General features: G+C 39.5%; 1 protein-coding gene across 2 annotated transcripts in view; it reads left to right on the plus strand.

Annotated features, from left to right (window-relative positions):
- Positions 1 to 15,999, plus strand: part of pola1 (polymerase (DNA directed), alpha 1) — a 61,124-nt gene that overhangs the window by 4,678 nt on the left and 40,447 nt on the right. The window contains exons 16-30 of one of the 2 annotated variants that reach the window (XM_082183236.1): positions 52 to 136; positions 499 to 560; positions 661 to 750; positions 849 to 965; positions 1,069 to 1,244; positions 1,350 to 1,479; positions 1,828 to 1,947; positions 2,049 to 2,145; positions 2,727 to 2,851; positions 2,933 to 3,079; positions 4,902 to 5,024; positions 14,831 to 14,863; positions 14,968 to 15,060; positions 15,235 to 15,440; positions 15,573 to 15,705. In XM_082183236.1, the coding sequence (XP_082039362.1) occupies positions 52 to 136; positions 499 to 560; positions 661 to 750; positions 849 to 965; positions 1,069 to 1,244; positions 1,350 to 1,479; positions 1,828 to 1,947; positions 2,049 to 2,145; positions 2,727 to 2,851; positions 2,933 to 3,079; positions 4,902 to 5,024; positions 14,831 to 14,863; positions 14,968 to 15,060; positions 15,235 to 15,440; positions 15,573 to 15,705 (1,737 nt within the window). The remainder of the gene's footprint in view (positions 1 to 51; positions 137 to 498; positions 561 to 660; positions 751 to 848; positions 966 to 1,068; positions 1,245 to 1,349; positions 1,480 to 1,827; positions 1,948 to 2,048; positions 2,146 to 2,726; positions 2,852 to 2,932; positions 3,080 to 4,901; positions 5,025 to 14,830; positions 14,864 to 14,967; positions 15,061 to 15,234; positions 15,441 to 15,572; positions 15,706 to 15,999) is intronic. The other variant, XM_082183237.1, reaches the window with a different exon arrangement.

The raw sequence follows: 15,999 nt of genomic DNA on the forward strand, positions 1-15,999 counted from the left end.
CTTTTAAGCAGTTTATTCACCCTTTTTCTTCTTGTGTCTTACCTTGAGCAGATTGTTTCCCTCGCTGCCCTCATTCATCATCAATTTCCTCTAGACAAAGCTCCACCACGGCCCCCTTTCCAGACCAATTTCTGTGGTAAGTTCCTCCACTCCGCATCTTTATAGCTTGAGTGTGAGAGTAATGTCCAAAACTCTCCAATGAACATCCAAATTTGTTTTAACCCAGAAGAGATTTCTGAATTCATACATCTAAGTTAGATTGCTCTCAAAAATACATTTGTAAAATACAAGGCCTCTTTCCCATATCTCTCAGATAGAAAATATAGGTTTCATAAATTTGGACTGTTTTTGAGCAGTCATGAGGTAAAAGTTCAAAGTACTTGCAGGTTTTTTTTTATGCATTATAAGGCTTAAATTAATCTTTTTTCTATTTTGATAGTAATTTTTTAAATCTCACTGCTTGTTTGAGCTTATATAACTTATTATTTTCTGTTGCAGTGGTGAGCAAGCCCAACGACTGTGTCTTCCCGTATGATTTTAAAGATGCGGTCAGGAAAAAGGTAATTGTTCTTATCTCCCAGATTAAGTTTTGGATTTATGCATAAGATGATAATGTGTTCAATAAAACCCTCTTGCTTTTTGCATTTTGATTTTACTCAGAACGGGATAGTGGAGATTGCCGGTACAGAGCGTGCACTTTTGGGTTTCTTCTTGGCCAAGATGCACAAGATTGATCCAGATGTCTTAGTGGTGAGTTTAAATGTGCTCAGTAAGCTCGTACATTGCTGATGCATTTTATTTATATAATTTTTTTCTAATTTGACTACATCTTCCTTCTGATGCTGTAGGGCCATGACATCTTTGGTTTTGACCTTGAAGTGCTCCTGCAGAGGATCAGTGTGTGCAAAGTGCCTAACTGGTCAAAGATTGGCCGTCTAAGAAGAGCCAACATGCCCAAACTGGGGGTCAGAAGTCTTCTTTGACATGAAGTCATATCAGATTATGATTTTTGTCAAGCAAGAAATGTTTTAATCCATTTATGCATCTTTTTTTTTTTTTTTATCTCAGGGTCGCAGTGGCTTTGCTGAGAAGAGTGCCACTTGTGGACGCCTGGTCTGTGATGTTGAGATCTCTGCCAAAGAGCTGATCAGGTGTAAGAGTTATCACCTGACTGAGCTGGCTGCCCAGATCTTGAAGACAGAGAGGGTTGTGGTGCCACCAGAGAACATCAGGAACTTCTACAGGTTAGCTGGCACCTGTAGGGTCGCATTTGAGTCCTCATGAGTTCAATCATGAGAATATTTCCTATTATTGCAGCAGTTTAATTTCTTTTTCTCCTCTTTCGATAGTGATTCCCCGCACTTACTCTACTTTTTGGAGCTCACCTGGATGGATGCTAAGCTGATTCTGCAAATCATGTGCGAGCTGAACGTGTTGCCTCTGGCAATGCAGATCACCAACATTGCCGGTAACGTCATGGTAAGATACCTTTATAAATAATTCCACTTTTTACTTGACCCATGGTAACCACATTCTAGAATAGTGTTTTTTATTTAATATATAATAATGTATAAGATACATAAATGTCTATGTTCTGGTTTATATGGCAAATATTTTTTAATTTTTTTTGACATGTGAATCAATCACTTTGAGTTGCATCCTGCTTGCCTTTTCAGACTAGTGGTTTAGATTTTCACTAGCTCCATCATGTTTTGTATATTGTTTATATTTATTGTCTTAAGCCAATTCAGTGCGATATCAAATAAAGCATGTAATTCATGCTTTTCTAATGCTTGCTCTTTCATCAGTTCTCTTGTTCTCCCGCAGTCTCGTACTTTGATGGGTGGACGCTCTGAAAGGAACGAGTACCTACTGCTCCATGCTTTCCATGAGAGGAACTTCATTGTTCCAGACAAGCAGTTCTTTAAGAAGCCGCAACAAAATCTGGTATTAGAATTTGTATTTTTTTCTTTATTGAAGTTTTCAAACCATTTTAGTCTTAATTGATTCTGTTCCAATACTTTTTTGTCTTTTAATTCTGTTCTTAGGCTGAGGATGAGGATGTTGACCCAGGGAAAGGCAAATCCAACAAAACGAGGAAGAAGGCAGCTTATGCTGGAGGTCTGGTGCTGGACCCAAAAATTGGTGAGTCATTGTGTCTTAGGGTTGTCAAAAGTACCGACTTCGGTACCAAGTCGGTACTGAAATTTAAAAAATGTGATGCTTTGAGCGCTGTTGTGCGGAATCATAAACACCTGTGATTGGCCATTGTGTTCACAAGCTCATCGAATATGTCTGTGATTGGCTACAATGATCAACGCACGGGAGCGTTTGATAGCACACGTAAGTGTTTGAAAGTGTTTTGAAAGCACAAGCAGGCATCTATCAGCGCCAGCGGACCGATCCGCTGATAGACACCTGCTTTCAAACTTTCCCATGTGTATCTGTGTAAGCACTCGCTGAAGAGCGTCATTGATGTATATTTACAACATGTTTTTGAAGTGCTGATCATTGTAGCCACTCACAGACATTATTGATTAGTGCGTGAGTACAATGGGCAATCACAGGTGTTTACGATTCCGCTCACCAGCGCTCAAAGCGTGGCATTTTTTAAATTTCAGTACCGAAGTCGGAACTTTTGACAACACTATTGTGTCTTCGTGGATCTCATGGGTTGCGTTTATGTTTGTGCCTCCCAAATCATCTATTCTGTCTTCTGCCACCAGGTTTCTATGATAAGTTCATTCTGCTGTTGGACTTCAACAGCTTGTATCCCTCCATCATTCAGGAGTTCAACATCTGCTTTACTACTGTTGAGAGAGGAGCGACCAATGCACGCAAGAAAACTGAGGTGCGTCGAGGGGCCGGCCGGCTGTGCCTGCATGGGTAGCTTTGTATATTTTAAGCATGCCCTAAACTTCCATGATTACAGGAGCGCGAAGATGAAATTCCCGAGCTGCCAGATCAGACTCTGGAGATGGGCATTCTTCCCAAAGAAATTCGAAAACTGGTGGAGCGCCGACGACAGGTCAAACAGCTAATGAAGCAAGCGGACCTCAACCCTGACCTGTACTTGCAGGTAAATACAATCCCAGGAAAGACTTAAATACCCTTCTGCATTGATAATAGACTGTTTTGGCAATTTGAACACCTTGCATGTTAAAGGACAAGTTCGGTATTTTACACTTAAAGCCCTGTTTTCAGATCGCTTCTGATGAAATAGAACGGTTAAGATTGAAATTTGGACACATGCTGCTGGCCCGAGAATTTTCAGTTTCTGTGTTAGCAGCCCCCCCCCACCTTCACAATGGCTGCATAGGTGCACTGGAACAATCCTTCCTAAAACGCATTAAACTTTCGTTTACAAAAATCTGCAAAAATTTGCAAAAGATTCTTTCCAACAGGTTTTATCGTAAGCATCTTTTGCAGCGATTTTTGTGTGAGCATATCAGTGAACACCCCTGACCACTCGGTGAGTTTCACGTCTTTGTAAACGAAAGTTTAAGGCTTTTTAGGAAGGATTGTTCCAGTGCACATATGCAGCCATTGTGGTGGTGGGGGGGTGCTACCACAGAAACCGAAAATTCTCGGGCCAGCAGCATGTGTCCAAATTTCAATCTTAACCGTTCTATTTCATCAGAAACGATCTGAAAACAGGGCTTTAAAGTGTGTATGTCAGGTTAAATTTGTAATTATGATTAACACAAAATAGTTAGGGGAAATACACGTTTGACAAGTTGATGTATTGTTTTGTATGTTTTTCGATACCTAAAGGCAGAATATAAGATGAAAAAGTTCGTTATTTTCAGTACTCACTTAAAACTGCTCCTCCCCCCAAACGAATCGCTTGACGTCATAAGAGGGAGACGTCTCCCCAGGTCGCTGAGAAAAATGTAGGAGCTGAGCTGAGTTGTAGGCTACCACAGCTGTTATCTGTCAGATGTTAGATGTCTATGTGACTGTCCCCAGTGTTTCCTCTGTTTTCCCGGTCTGAACGCGTATGAATCAAAACGATAAGGTATGTTTTTATGTTTCCACTGTTCGATCGTGCCCGCGCCTCTCACACACACACACACACACACACACACCAACCAACCAACCAACAAACATATTCCAGCATTGCAGTCTTGACATCGCTGCCTGTCCATTATAGCCACAGAGCTTCAGAGCTAAGGCGGAGCTACAGATTAGGTGTCCCTAAATAACCCACGTATCTAACAGTAGTTCCGCATTAATTAATTTGCACGCGAGTTTTATTTATTTTTATACCGTGTATTCTCCGTGTATATTCATGCACCGAACCGTGACGCCCGTACCGTTTCGGTTCAATACGAATACATGTACCGTTCCACCTCTAAGTTATGCCTAGACTTACCAAGACACTTGACCAACTCTCCATTGTTTCTCTTCACACCAGTTATTTATGTTTCTTCGATAGGAATTATTTAAATTTCTGTTTGGCTCCTCATCTGTCTCATGCCTGGGAGGCTCAAAATTGTATGGCTGTGGGTCATCGTAGGTTTGAGGGGGATTTTAGATCTCCTCAGACTCAAAACTCTCCATACTTGAATAGAACTTTTTTGGCACGTCTCCCTCTTCTGACGTCACAGCTCAGCTGTGTTTTAAAAATATGATCTTGACAGAAATGGCTATAAAGCTTACTGTAGGGCAATTACAGTAATAATTTGAATGATAATTACATTTTCACTCAGACATCTAAACCTTATTTAATATATCTATAAAAAAAATGTAACCTGACATACACACTTCAAGTGTAAAATACCGAACTTGTCCTTTAAGAGTCTTATCCTAGCTCTCTGTCAATAATTTTTTTTTTTTTTTTTAAACACTGAAGTAAAGACTTTCAATGCATTCAATCCTTGACGAATCTCCTCTCATAGTATGATATCAGGCAGAAGGCCCTTAAGCTGACAGCTAACAGCATGTACGGATGCCTTGGCTTTTCCTTCAGTCGCTTTTACGCCAAGCCTTTGGCTGCATTGGTCACTCATAAAGGAAGAGAGGTATGTAACAATACACATTACTATATTTAGTTGGTATACTGTTTAGATCTACTGTACTCCTGTTGCATGAAAGGTTTTTGTTTAACATGTTTTTTGCAGCATTGTGATCAATCGCAGATGTTGCACATGAATGCAGTGGCCAATGAGTGAATCAGATGCGTTTGTTCAACGGTTACGATATCAAGGGAAATACTTAATTATGATTTTTCCTCAATGTGCTGACACTGATTGAAACGGGATGTTGGGTGGAACGTAACAAAGAACTTAACCCAACCACCCCCCTTTAAAAATATCTTTCATCACTTTAGTTTGATTTAATTTACATTAGTTTTTCTCAGCCTATATTCCCGTAAGAAACTACATTTTAAATGTATACATTTAAAAAAAAAAAAATTTGTAACGTTCAAATTGCACATTTTAAGAACATAGATTACCTTAAAGCTTATACAGTCCTACCAGGATGTTTTTTTGGTGGCAATTTCATACATACATGCATGCATGCATACATACATACATACATACATACATTTTTAGTACTTTAACTTATTTCAATTATTTAGTTTTAGTATTTTTAATACTTCAACTTCCACTTATTTCAGTTATTTAGTTGCCAAGGCAACATATCTAATATTTATATTTGGTTTTGTTTCAGCTTTATTTCAATTTACAAACATTTTTTGTTTTGTTTTAGCAATAACAATAGCTTAACAATAGTTTTCTGACAAATGATTTAGTGTCTTAATGAGTTTCATAAAATATGCAATATTTAGGAAAAGTTTAACATGGATTTAGATGAAGTACCACAATACCACAAAGTATTACATTACCATTCATAAACCATTGGTACTATGCTCAGTTCCTGCCACTAGAGTGCAGTCTAAACTCAGCCATCCCCGTGTCTACACGCAAACTGCTCCTCTGGCCTCTGGCTCTGAAATCACTCTTTCCTCATGAGCCTCTGTTCTCTTTTGTGCTTTAACCAATTTGACTTGATCTCTTGTTCCTTTTATGCCACCTCCTTGGCATGATTGCCGGCTACCTGCTCTTGAGTTTAATGAGACCAGACTTTTGAAAGCCCACTGGGATGTAGTAATACAAACGGCGACACATTCACGTTCATGCCCCTCTCCCTTCTTCCACATTGCCGCTGGGCGTTGTGGGGCATTGTTTAAAATCTGGGGGGGAACCAGTAATTACAATCTCTTTGCATTAGCCCCAGAATTCAACACGCAGCTTTTTACTGCCTCGGTGTGCCTCGTTTGTTACAAGAGCTACAAGAAACCCAATAAGTTCAATGAGAGGAAAAAGGAAAGCTTGTGACAATGATTTCTGCATTTGAGGATTCAATTTTGCTGTGCTGAAACCACTTCAATGGAGTCTGCCAATATTAATATGCGATTCTTCATGTCGGCAAGCCCAGCTTGACTCAACAACCCTAATTACTTTGATTAGTCTTATTGTGATACATATTCTCAACTGTCAACCAGCGAGGTGCCGAACTGTGTGCTAAGATGCTTTGATAGAGATCAATGGGAAATGGAAGGGAGGGACGGTAGCAACAAATACTCACACTTGCGTTACGTTGACCCCGACATTAGTGCCGTAATTTGAATGCGCATGCATTCTGTTGCCATTTATATTTTGATTAAATGGCTTCTTTATCTGTTGAGAACCATGTTCGCAATAGGCTTTGGTGTTGTGGATGTCATTTTTTCCATGGCGCTAAAGATGCTTGATTTGGCCCCCATTTGGATGCCCTCCTGAGCTTCTCGTCTTTCCTGATTGGCCTACGGTAAGGGGATCTGGACAAGCCCCCGGTGATTCTCGGCTTGTTGAAATATGCAGGTTCTCAGAGCCGTGATGGAGATGACGGCTGTTTGGCACCAGCGTCCGAAGGATTTAGTGCACTATATTCCGATTCAAACTTTTAAGAGGGCAAGAAGTCAAATAGCTGATTTTTCTTTTGTGTCTTCCATTGGTGCCAGACACGCAGAACGCAGATCGTAACCGTTATCTAATTTGACAATTGGGTTTTACGATCGTCAAACACTAAATTGTGTCAGATGGCGCGCCAGCCTCAACTTTTGATGGATGGTCTGCTGTCTCCACCATCATTGTTTTGGGATAAGAATTACAGGCGCTCTGCTTTTAATAGAGCTAACTAATGCTTTCTGAGAAGCTAGCTTAGTGCTAACCTGCTTCAGGGGTGTAAATTCAGCCAGCAGGTGTTGTCAAGTGGGTTGAAGTCTAGAGGTGCCGCAAGAGAGAAAGTTTTGAGCTTTATTTGCTGGTTGCCTTGAGTGAAGGAATAGGGTTGGTTTCTTAAGGCAGTGGTATCAACCCTTTTTTTGTTTTTAATTAGATTTTCCGCTTGCGAGGGACTCTCTTCCTAAAATATAAAGACAGCTACTGTATATGTATTTCCATTTATAAAACTCAATTTATGCTGTGTGAGAAAAGTGTATAGTATGTTTTACCTTTTTTTGCAAACCCCAAATCCATTGCACCACACTTGAATTTGAATGATATAGTTATTATATAATTATATAGTTTTTTTGGGGGGTTTTTTTCTGCTTGTAGGGGTTTGGGAAGGAGACGTTGCGTTCTCTTTAGTGATGTATTTTTATCTATAGAAGCAAAACAAGATCAGCGAAGTGGTTAATATGACGTAAAACTTGACATTCTTTTATCAACTGGTTTACGCCACTGTTTTTTGGCTCATTTTGCTTTATGGCGGTTTGGGGAAATCCCCCTGTTGGCCAGTTAGCAAGAGCAATGTGCGTTTAGCCTTTACTAGCACTTGTAAAGTGACGTTCCGTGGCCCTTGACCTTTCCAGGGAAACATTTGTTCTGGTGCGAACCCTGTACTCCCCTGGTATGAAATGTATGCCATGGAATAGACGTTTAGGGTTTCATGCTGAGGGGTCCGTCCTGATTGATGTGCCTAAATTTTATTTTCAGCTCTTTGTGCGGCAGCCAGTGTGAAAAGCGGAGCTTCAGCTGTGGAGCTGGGGAGGGGGTTTGGGTCTGGGGTTAATCGAGTGATGTTTACAACTTCTGTCGCTACGGACTGCTGATGGTTCTGGAACGTTAGTTAGCCTGACCTCTCACCCCACCTTGCCGCCAGGCCCTGGACTCCTCTTTACCTAGTTTAGACGAGTTCACGAGTAAAACAAAACGTATTATGCTGTCACGGATGTCATGCCCTTGTGCCATGAATTCTTCAGATCTTAAGCGGCTGTTGGTGAGATGAGATGGACTGTCGTGGTGACGTGGAGGTTGAGTTAGGTGTCATCTGAGTAAACATTGTTTCCTTGCTGCTCTCTCAGACGACATATCCAGTTGTCCAAATTACAAAGGTCATTTTTAACCTTCCCAGAATAAGATGCAAGTGCCCTCCTCCCCCCTTTAGTCATTGTTGTATGCACCGTTTGACCTTGTGGTCTTTGGTTGGGGATTTGCTCCTGATATCACTGGACTTAACAAATAGTCACAGGGCCCAAAGAATATTTTTGGATTTGGGCGCGAGATGCATTCAGCCTCACGTAGCTTCACGTTCTTCGCACAACTTCCCTCAAGAGCTTTGCACCTTTTAATTTAGGCTGGCATCTTGAGTGATGTGTTGTTCTTAACTAATGCCTTCTGCGGACTCTTTTAATGTTGTGTCTTTAAATTTAATGACACGACTGATGTCATTTTCCCCATTCGGCTCACTGAAACGCTTCTGTTTAGCTCTAATGAAATCTTTATCCTAGAGACTGGTATTACTGTTGTTAATGAATAAGTGGAAAGAATAATGTCACCCTGCATGTGTTGAGGTGTTATTCAATTTTCCAATGATGTAGTTCAGTAAACTGTAGAACAAAGTGTTGAATTACACTGCAGCCTCCTTTAGAATCAACAAGCTGTTCTGCTTTATTCCCAAAGTCCATTCGAATGAAGATACTCAATTAGTACAAATATAATGACTGCATCCATTGTCCCCCTAAAATTCATATTTATATAATAATAATAATAATATCAATAATAATAATAACAATAATAATAATAATAATAACAATAGTAATAATAATAATAACAATAATAATAATAATAATAGTAATAATTGTTTATTTTAGTTTTAAGTGTTTTGAGAATTTTAGTGTTTTAAGTGAATTCAGAATTTTAAGAATTAGAATATTGGTTACCCATAAATTGCCAATAATAAAATTCAATATTTTGTTTAAATAAATGTAAAATAAAACACAAACTAAAATCAATCCTTTTAAATGCTACAAGTGCATTTAGGCATCACAATGTTTAAATGAAGTGTGATACAAAATTGATATTTATTTTAAGATTTGCTAAAGATTACTTTTACCCATGTTAAGTATTAGTGTTTTTAAAGATTAACTTTAAGCATTAGATGACTGCTAAGGTAATTAATTACATGTAAAAATTGGGACAATTAAGTAGCCAATATTGATATATATTATTTGTATAGTGTTTTTTTAGTATGGAGATATTATTGTAGTTTTTTTTAAAATATATTTTTGGTTTTGATTTTAATTTGAGTTAGTTTTAGTACATTTGTTTTGATTGATTTAAAAAAAAAAAGTCTATAGTTTTTATTACTTTATTTGTTTTCGCATATCAAGTTAAACTAAATAAAAATGAGAAATGTTGCCTTTGCAATAAATTTAAGTTTTACAAATATATTTTTTTAATGGTTTTAGTTTAAGTATTGGTTAACTATAATAAGCCTGCTGTCAACTAGCCCGAAATGTTTTCACACGGGCCCCCATGGATATGAAGGTCTTGCAACCTGTGTTGAGATTATTTGTACAGTATGAGAAAATAGAGTGCATTAGTGTGTCTCTGTTTCAGCTCAAACTCTTAATTTAGAAACAAGATCTAATAAATTTTGTTGGGAAATATTGATCAGGGGTATTATGTAGGGGTTTGGGAAGGGGACGCGGCGTTCTTTTTAGTGGTGTATTTTTACCTCCAGTTATGAATGCCAGGCTGCCCACTAAAGTGATTTCAGGCGGTCGTATTAAATCAGAGAGAGAATTTGCAGTGATATTTTACCCCATAGAGCTCAGACTCCATGTGATCTGCCCCGATTGCTTCCACATGGTTTATGTAGAATCTGTGCACACCTTTGTTGTATAAATGTCTTTAGAAATGACTGTCATTTTACTGTTGTCTTTGTGTGTTTGCTGTTACGTCCTTTGGATCATGATTTGCACATTGTCTGAGAGGTGACTTTATGTGGCCATCTACCTAAAAGATGTGTTTGCATGCTACGAGGGCAATTCGTTTTTGCGCGTCCCACTGTGGTTTAAATCTGCCTGTGTGTGTGTGTGTGTTTTAGATCCTCTGGGCAGAGGATAGAGAGATGACAGCGGACGTATTTCACCCTGACAGTGCTGTGTGGTTGTTGCTATTTCAGGCAGAGGACTGTCATCCTCAAAATGCTTTTCAGCAGGATGCTTTTCAAAACAATCGTCACCAGATACTTTCTTTTACAAGGTTTCTGTACCGCTCTGGGGCTTAAAATGCCTGCTATGATGTGCACCGAAGTCAACAGAAGGCCAGATGCCCCGGGCGAGCAAATGGCACCACAGGGCATGAGGAATGAACTGTTTATGAGAGCAGCCGTAGACTTCGTTTTTTTCTCTATAACCATTCCACCAGCCGCTTGAAATGGTTGGGAAGAGATAAATGAACGTGTTAATGACAGACCTGTCAATTGGGGCAAAAAGATGGAGGGCCTTGTGTAGACTGGGCCAAACACTCCTGTTCTGTCAATCACTGCAATCTGAGCCAGTTGCTTCAGTTCATTGGTGGTATTTTAACACCATTTTAACTTTAGGATGCACTGCTTGGTATCACCTTCCATTACGTGCTTATTGGAGTCAATTTGCAGTATGAGGCATTTGGAATGAATTTAACTTCCGTAAAGTGACGCATTTCCAGTTTGTATTGAATATTAAAGTAGGCTGAGACTTCATTTAATCCATCAGGATGTAATTAGAGTATGAAAAGTAGGTGTTATTATTATTATTATTATTATTGTTATTATTTTGTATTATTATTTTTTTTTTACCTTTATTTAACCAGGAAAATCTCTCTGAGATTAAAAATCTTTCACAGGAGAGTCCTGGCCAAGAATGGACAGTAGTTGCAGTCACAACTACAGATTGCCTGTACAGGTTTACTGATGCCATGTTGTCTTTCACATGTTACATTATTGGGCATTTAAATGGAGAGAAAATGCAGTTCAATAATGATGTTTAAGAAGCAACTAAGTGAAAAAATTTAGTATTTACTGATGCATCAAAGAAAAATTAGTCAGGCGTTTTTGCTTAGATGTGTGTGTGACAGAGGCATTAGTGATCTGATGGTAGGCTCCATAATGACCCTCTGCTGACTCTTTATCATGTCACGCTCCAGATGTGTCCCCAGGCATGTGACAGAGAGGGTCTGGTCCCCTTTTCCGTCTTACTAACAGGCGGCTTTTGCTCCAACACAGCCGCTAATTCACTGGGCTTTGTAATTACAGTCCACTTTTGTCACTTCTGCCCGCAGTCAGACAGGGAGCTGAGAAAAGGCTAAATGGGGCACTGTTGGCCCACTGGACAAAAGTACAGAATGTCGAAAACATTTACAGATGAGATAGTGTGGTCTTTGTGTTTAGTCATTCCTGCACAACAAAGAAATTATACATTTATTTAATCAGCATAAAGACTGAATTAGATTTTAGGCTGAATAAAGATATTGTTTTAATATAGTATGTAATTAAGTGTAATTAATCCAGGACGTGGGCCGAACAGTCGGCTCTGTCAAGTCAAGTCAAGTTTATTTGTATAGCGCTTTTCACAATACAGATTGTATCAAAGCAGCTTCACAGTATTAAATTAAAATAATACAACAAAGTTTGTTTCAAGAGGAATTTATTGATTGCTAAAATTAGATTAAATATCCCCAAAATATCCCCAATATATCCCCATCTCTGTGCCTTCTGTATGCTTACTCTCAGATGTGTTGGTTGGCATGCGTTTTAAGACGAGATGTCCCCGCTCTTATTTCTGAGGCATAGTCAAATGACTTGTCTTTCAGCTGCATGTGCCCCCCCCCCCCCCCCAACCTGTTTCTGTTGTCCTAATGCACTGACATACATTACAGTGCTCATGGAAACCTATGCATAGGTTCATAATCTAACTCACTACTGTACCCTCTTTTCTCTTTTCCTTTCCTTTTTGCTGGTCTAACTATACTATACTATACTATACTAAACTATACTTCATTAATATCTGACTGCTTCAGCGTTAACAGTGGAGCTAAATAAACTATGTACAGTGTACGGTTGCATTGCTAAGTGGCTGTAACTTTACGACTCCCTGTGAAGTAAACTCGCACCTGCTTAAGGTCAGAAACACTCACACACACAGAAACAGATGGTGTAGCAATTTATGTGTGGGCTCTAAGGGTACCGTTGGAGAGCCGGGTGCGGAGCAAAGTCTGATGACTAGAGCCACCTCAGCCTTCTGTGAAGTCTCTGTGATGCCACCTAGAGTTTGTATTGTATTGTGCATTATTAGTGGTTCAATATTGCCACTTGCACATACTTGAGGTTAGGGATTTGAAAAAACCCTTCCCTTAGCATTAAGTATTAAGCTTAGTGCTAAGGCCACCCAAAACACCCTTAAAATTGTTCAAAACACCTTAGCAATAACTTTTGCATGGGCAAGTACTTGCATTTTCTTGCAAAATTCTTGTTTTAATAAAGTTATTACAGTTTTGAGAATGGATAAACGGAAGACACACCAACAGCAAACCCCATATAATAGTTTCATGTTTAATCCTGCTTAATTAGGTGCATGTTTGTGTGTTTTGGGGTGACCTTGGCTATGTTGGTTAATGCCGACAGCTATTTTGTTATTACTCAGACCTGACCTCCTACTTCCCTCTGGGAGGCATGTTACACCTCATAAAGCATGCTTAAGTCCTGCTCCAGTTTCAAGGAGTGGAGCTTCCCGTGTTCTGAAATAGCCTCGTCCTTGTCCCTCCGGGGGCTTGGGTTTGGCTACGGTGTGTGTGTGTGTGTGTGTGTGTGTGTGTGTGTGTGTGTGTGCTGGGGTGCATGAATCCTGGTGTCTTGCTCGATTGCTGTTGACAGGCTGCAGTGTGTCCCTGTCTCTTTGAGGCCTCAGATTAGCGCCCCTTATTCCCCTACCGACCCCCCCACCTGTCCGAGTCCCTCTCCCATAGAGGTCACCCTGCATGCCGGCACAGCGGCTGTGGGGTGTATGTTTAAGGCTGGACACCCTGAGTAAACAGTCACTGTTATCATGACACTTCAGATATGTACAGTCTCTCTGTCTACCTGTCACTGTCTGCAGTGGGTTTGGAGGATAGGTTTGTCTCCTTTATTGTGCCCTTTTGAGGCATATCTATAATTTGAATCAGTTAGAAAGTAAAGAGGTGTTAGGAAATAACGTGAAAATTAAAGGTGTTTTCATGCAAAGGAATATTCTTTTAGAAATCAGAATTTGGTCATATTCTAATTATAAATGTTATATGTAAGCAACATTCCGGTTTTGAGATTTCCAAATACGACATCAGGTTATATGCCTGTATTTCGTAATTTTTTTGTTGTTGTCATATTACATATACACATACAATTGGAAAGGTACAAGCTTTTCACATAAATATTAAACTGCACAGCTGTTTTCAACATTCATTATAATAAGAGAAGTTTTGAATGCTTTATGAAGGATCACACGGAAGACTGGAATAATGGCTGCTGAAAATTCAGCTTTGCGGTTACTGAATTTATTTATTTATTTTTATATATTAAAATTGAAAAATTATTTTAAAGTTTAAGAACACATCACAATATTACTGTTTTTGCAACTTTATTTTAATCAAATAAATGCAGCCTTGGTGACCACAACAGACTTCTTTCAAAAACATAAAAATCAAAGTGACACCAAACTTTTGAATGGTAGTGTAGTTCATTTAATTACAGGAATGTTTCAGTAATTGTAAACCCCTATTTGAGCTTCATTATGGATTTTATATGTAAATACAGTCAATGAAGCACCATAGCTCTAACCACTAAACCATGACCCCCCCCACCCCCCCCCCCCCCCTTAGCCTCTGTTTATTTTTTCTTTTGCTTAACATGTATTCTTTTTTTCCTTGCGCTCTACTCCCTCTGTGTCTTTCATTTTTCCTTTTGTCTGCCTCTATTTTTTTCTCTGACAGCTGTGGTTTACATGGGTCTCTCTTTGCAGCTGGACAACCCCCCCCCCCCCCCCCCCCCCCCCTCTCCTCTCTCTCTCTCTCTCTTTCTTTCTCTCTTTCTCTCTCTCGTCATGCAGTCCAGTGGTGATTAAGACTATTAGGCCTTATAATGACTCTGCTGGTGTGTGGGTTTGGAGCCTCATTTCAGAGCAGCTAATAGACCTCTTAGCCAATTATCCTCCATTTAGAAGCAAATCACAGAGGCTTTTTCTCTCCCCCTTTGATAAATGTTGAATTACTGAATAGATTTGCTAATTAAATTCTTTGTGTGTTTTGCATGTGCGAATCCTCGTATTCGTGTATTGGAGTTTATGCATGTGCGTTTTTTCTTTTCTTTTTTTTTCCCCTGTACTATTTCTTCTACATTTTGTTGATAGATGTATATACACCAAAGTGAGTGGGTTTGTTTGACTTTCCAGTTTGACCGATTTGAAATTGATATTGTTCTCTGCTTGCTGTGTTTAGTGTTTATTGTGTTTCCCGGGTGACATGCGGTCTTTTGTCTCCCACAGATTTTGATGCACACCAAAGAAATGGTGCAGAGGGTGAGTCATGATTAGTGTATGTTACAGTAATAATTAAGCGGCACTTGCCGCGTTGGTTATTTGTAAGCCGTGCGTGGGTTTGACGGTTTACGATTCTCCCTTAGATGAATCTGGAGGTCATATACGGGGATACCGACTCCATCATGATCAACACCAACAGCACCAACCTGGAGGAGGTCTTCAAATTGGGAAACAAGGTAAGTTTAGGAAGGAGTGGGAGGGGGTTTCTGCACGTCGCTCAGAAAAATGCTGTCGGATCTTTAAAGCATGAATGAGTCTGACACTAGTGATTGAGACATCACTGACAATCAGGAGAAAATTAAACCAGCCATTCTGCAACCAGCTCCAATCGAATAAATGTGTCTTTGTAGGTGAAAAGCGAGGTGAATAAACTCTATAAACTCTTGGAGATTGACATCGATGGCGTGTTTAAGTCTCTTCTGCTGCTGAAGAAGAAGAAATACGCAGCACTGATGGTTGAGCCGCAGGGAGATGGCAAATACACCACCAAACAAGAGCTCAAAGGCCTGGACATTGTGCGCAGAGACTGGTGTGACCTGGCCAAGGAGTGTGGCAAGTCAGTGCACTGAACTTTCATTAGCCCTATCAGTCCTTTATAAAGACTGTAATGTAGTAGTATTCTTAGCCCACTGTATATTCTTTTGTAATATGGTTGTGGTTTTACATGATCTTTTTCCCTTTCATCTAGTTATGTGATTGGTCAGATTCTGTCAGACCAGAACCGTGACACCATCGTTGAGAACATTCAGAAACATCTGATTGAGGTTGGAGAGAAGGTGGCCAATAGCAGTATCCCACTCAACATGTTCGAGATACACAAGGTAAAGGACTGAATTAGAAACGATAAAAACTCGGAGATAATAAAATTAGGAGAGTTCAAACTAGGGCTGTAACAGCCGCTGTAATTTCTAGAACAAGAATATGTGGACATCAAAACATGCAAACTCAAAGCGTGGATTTAAACTTTTATTTGAAGTCATGATGAACAGTTTGCATATTTAGAAACATATTTATGCATTCTCCTGTGTTGGCATAGGTTTATCAATGATTTACCTTACGAATCTGATGTAATGGTGCACATTGCGTTCCCAGATGAAAGTTATAAGCCAACCAAA

The sequence above is a fragment of the Leuciscus leuciscus genome (assembly GCF_965113295.1).
Source record: "Leuciscus leuciscus genome assembly, chromosome: 11".
NCBI classification, from domain to species: domain Eukaryota; kingdom Metazoa; phylum Chordata; class Actinopteri; order Cypriniformes; family Leuciscidae; genus Leuciscus; species Leuciscus leuciscus.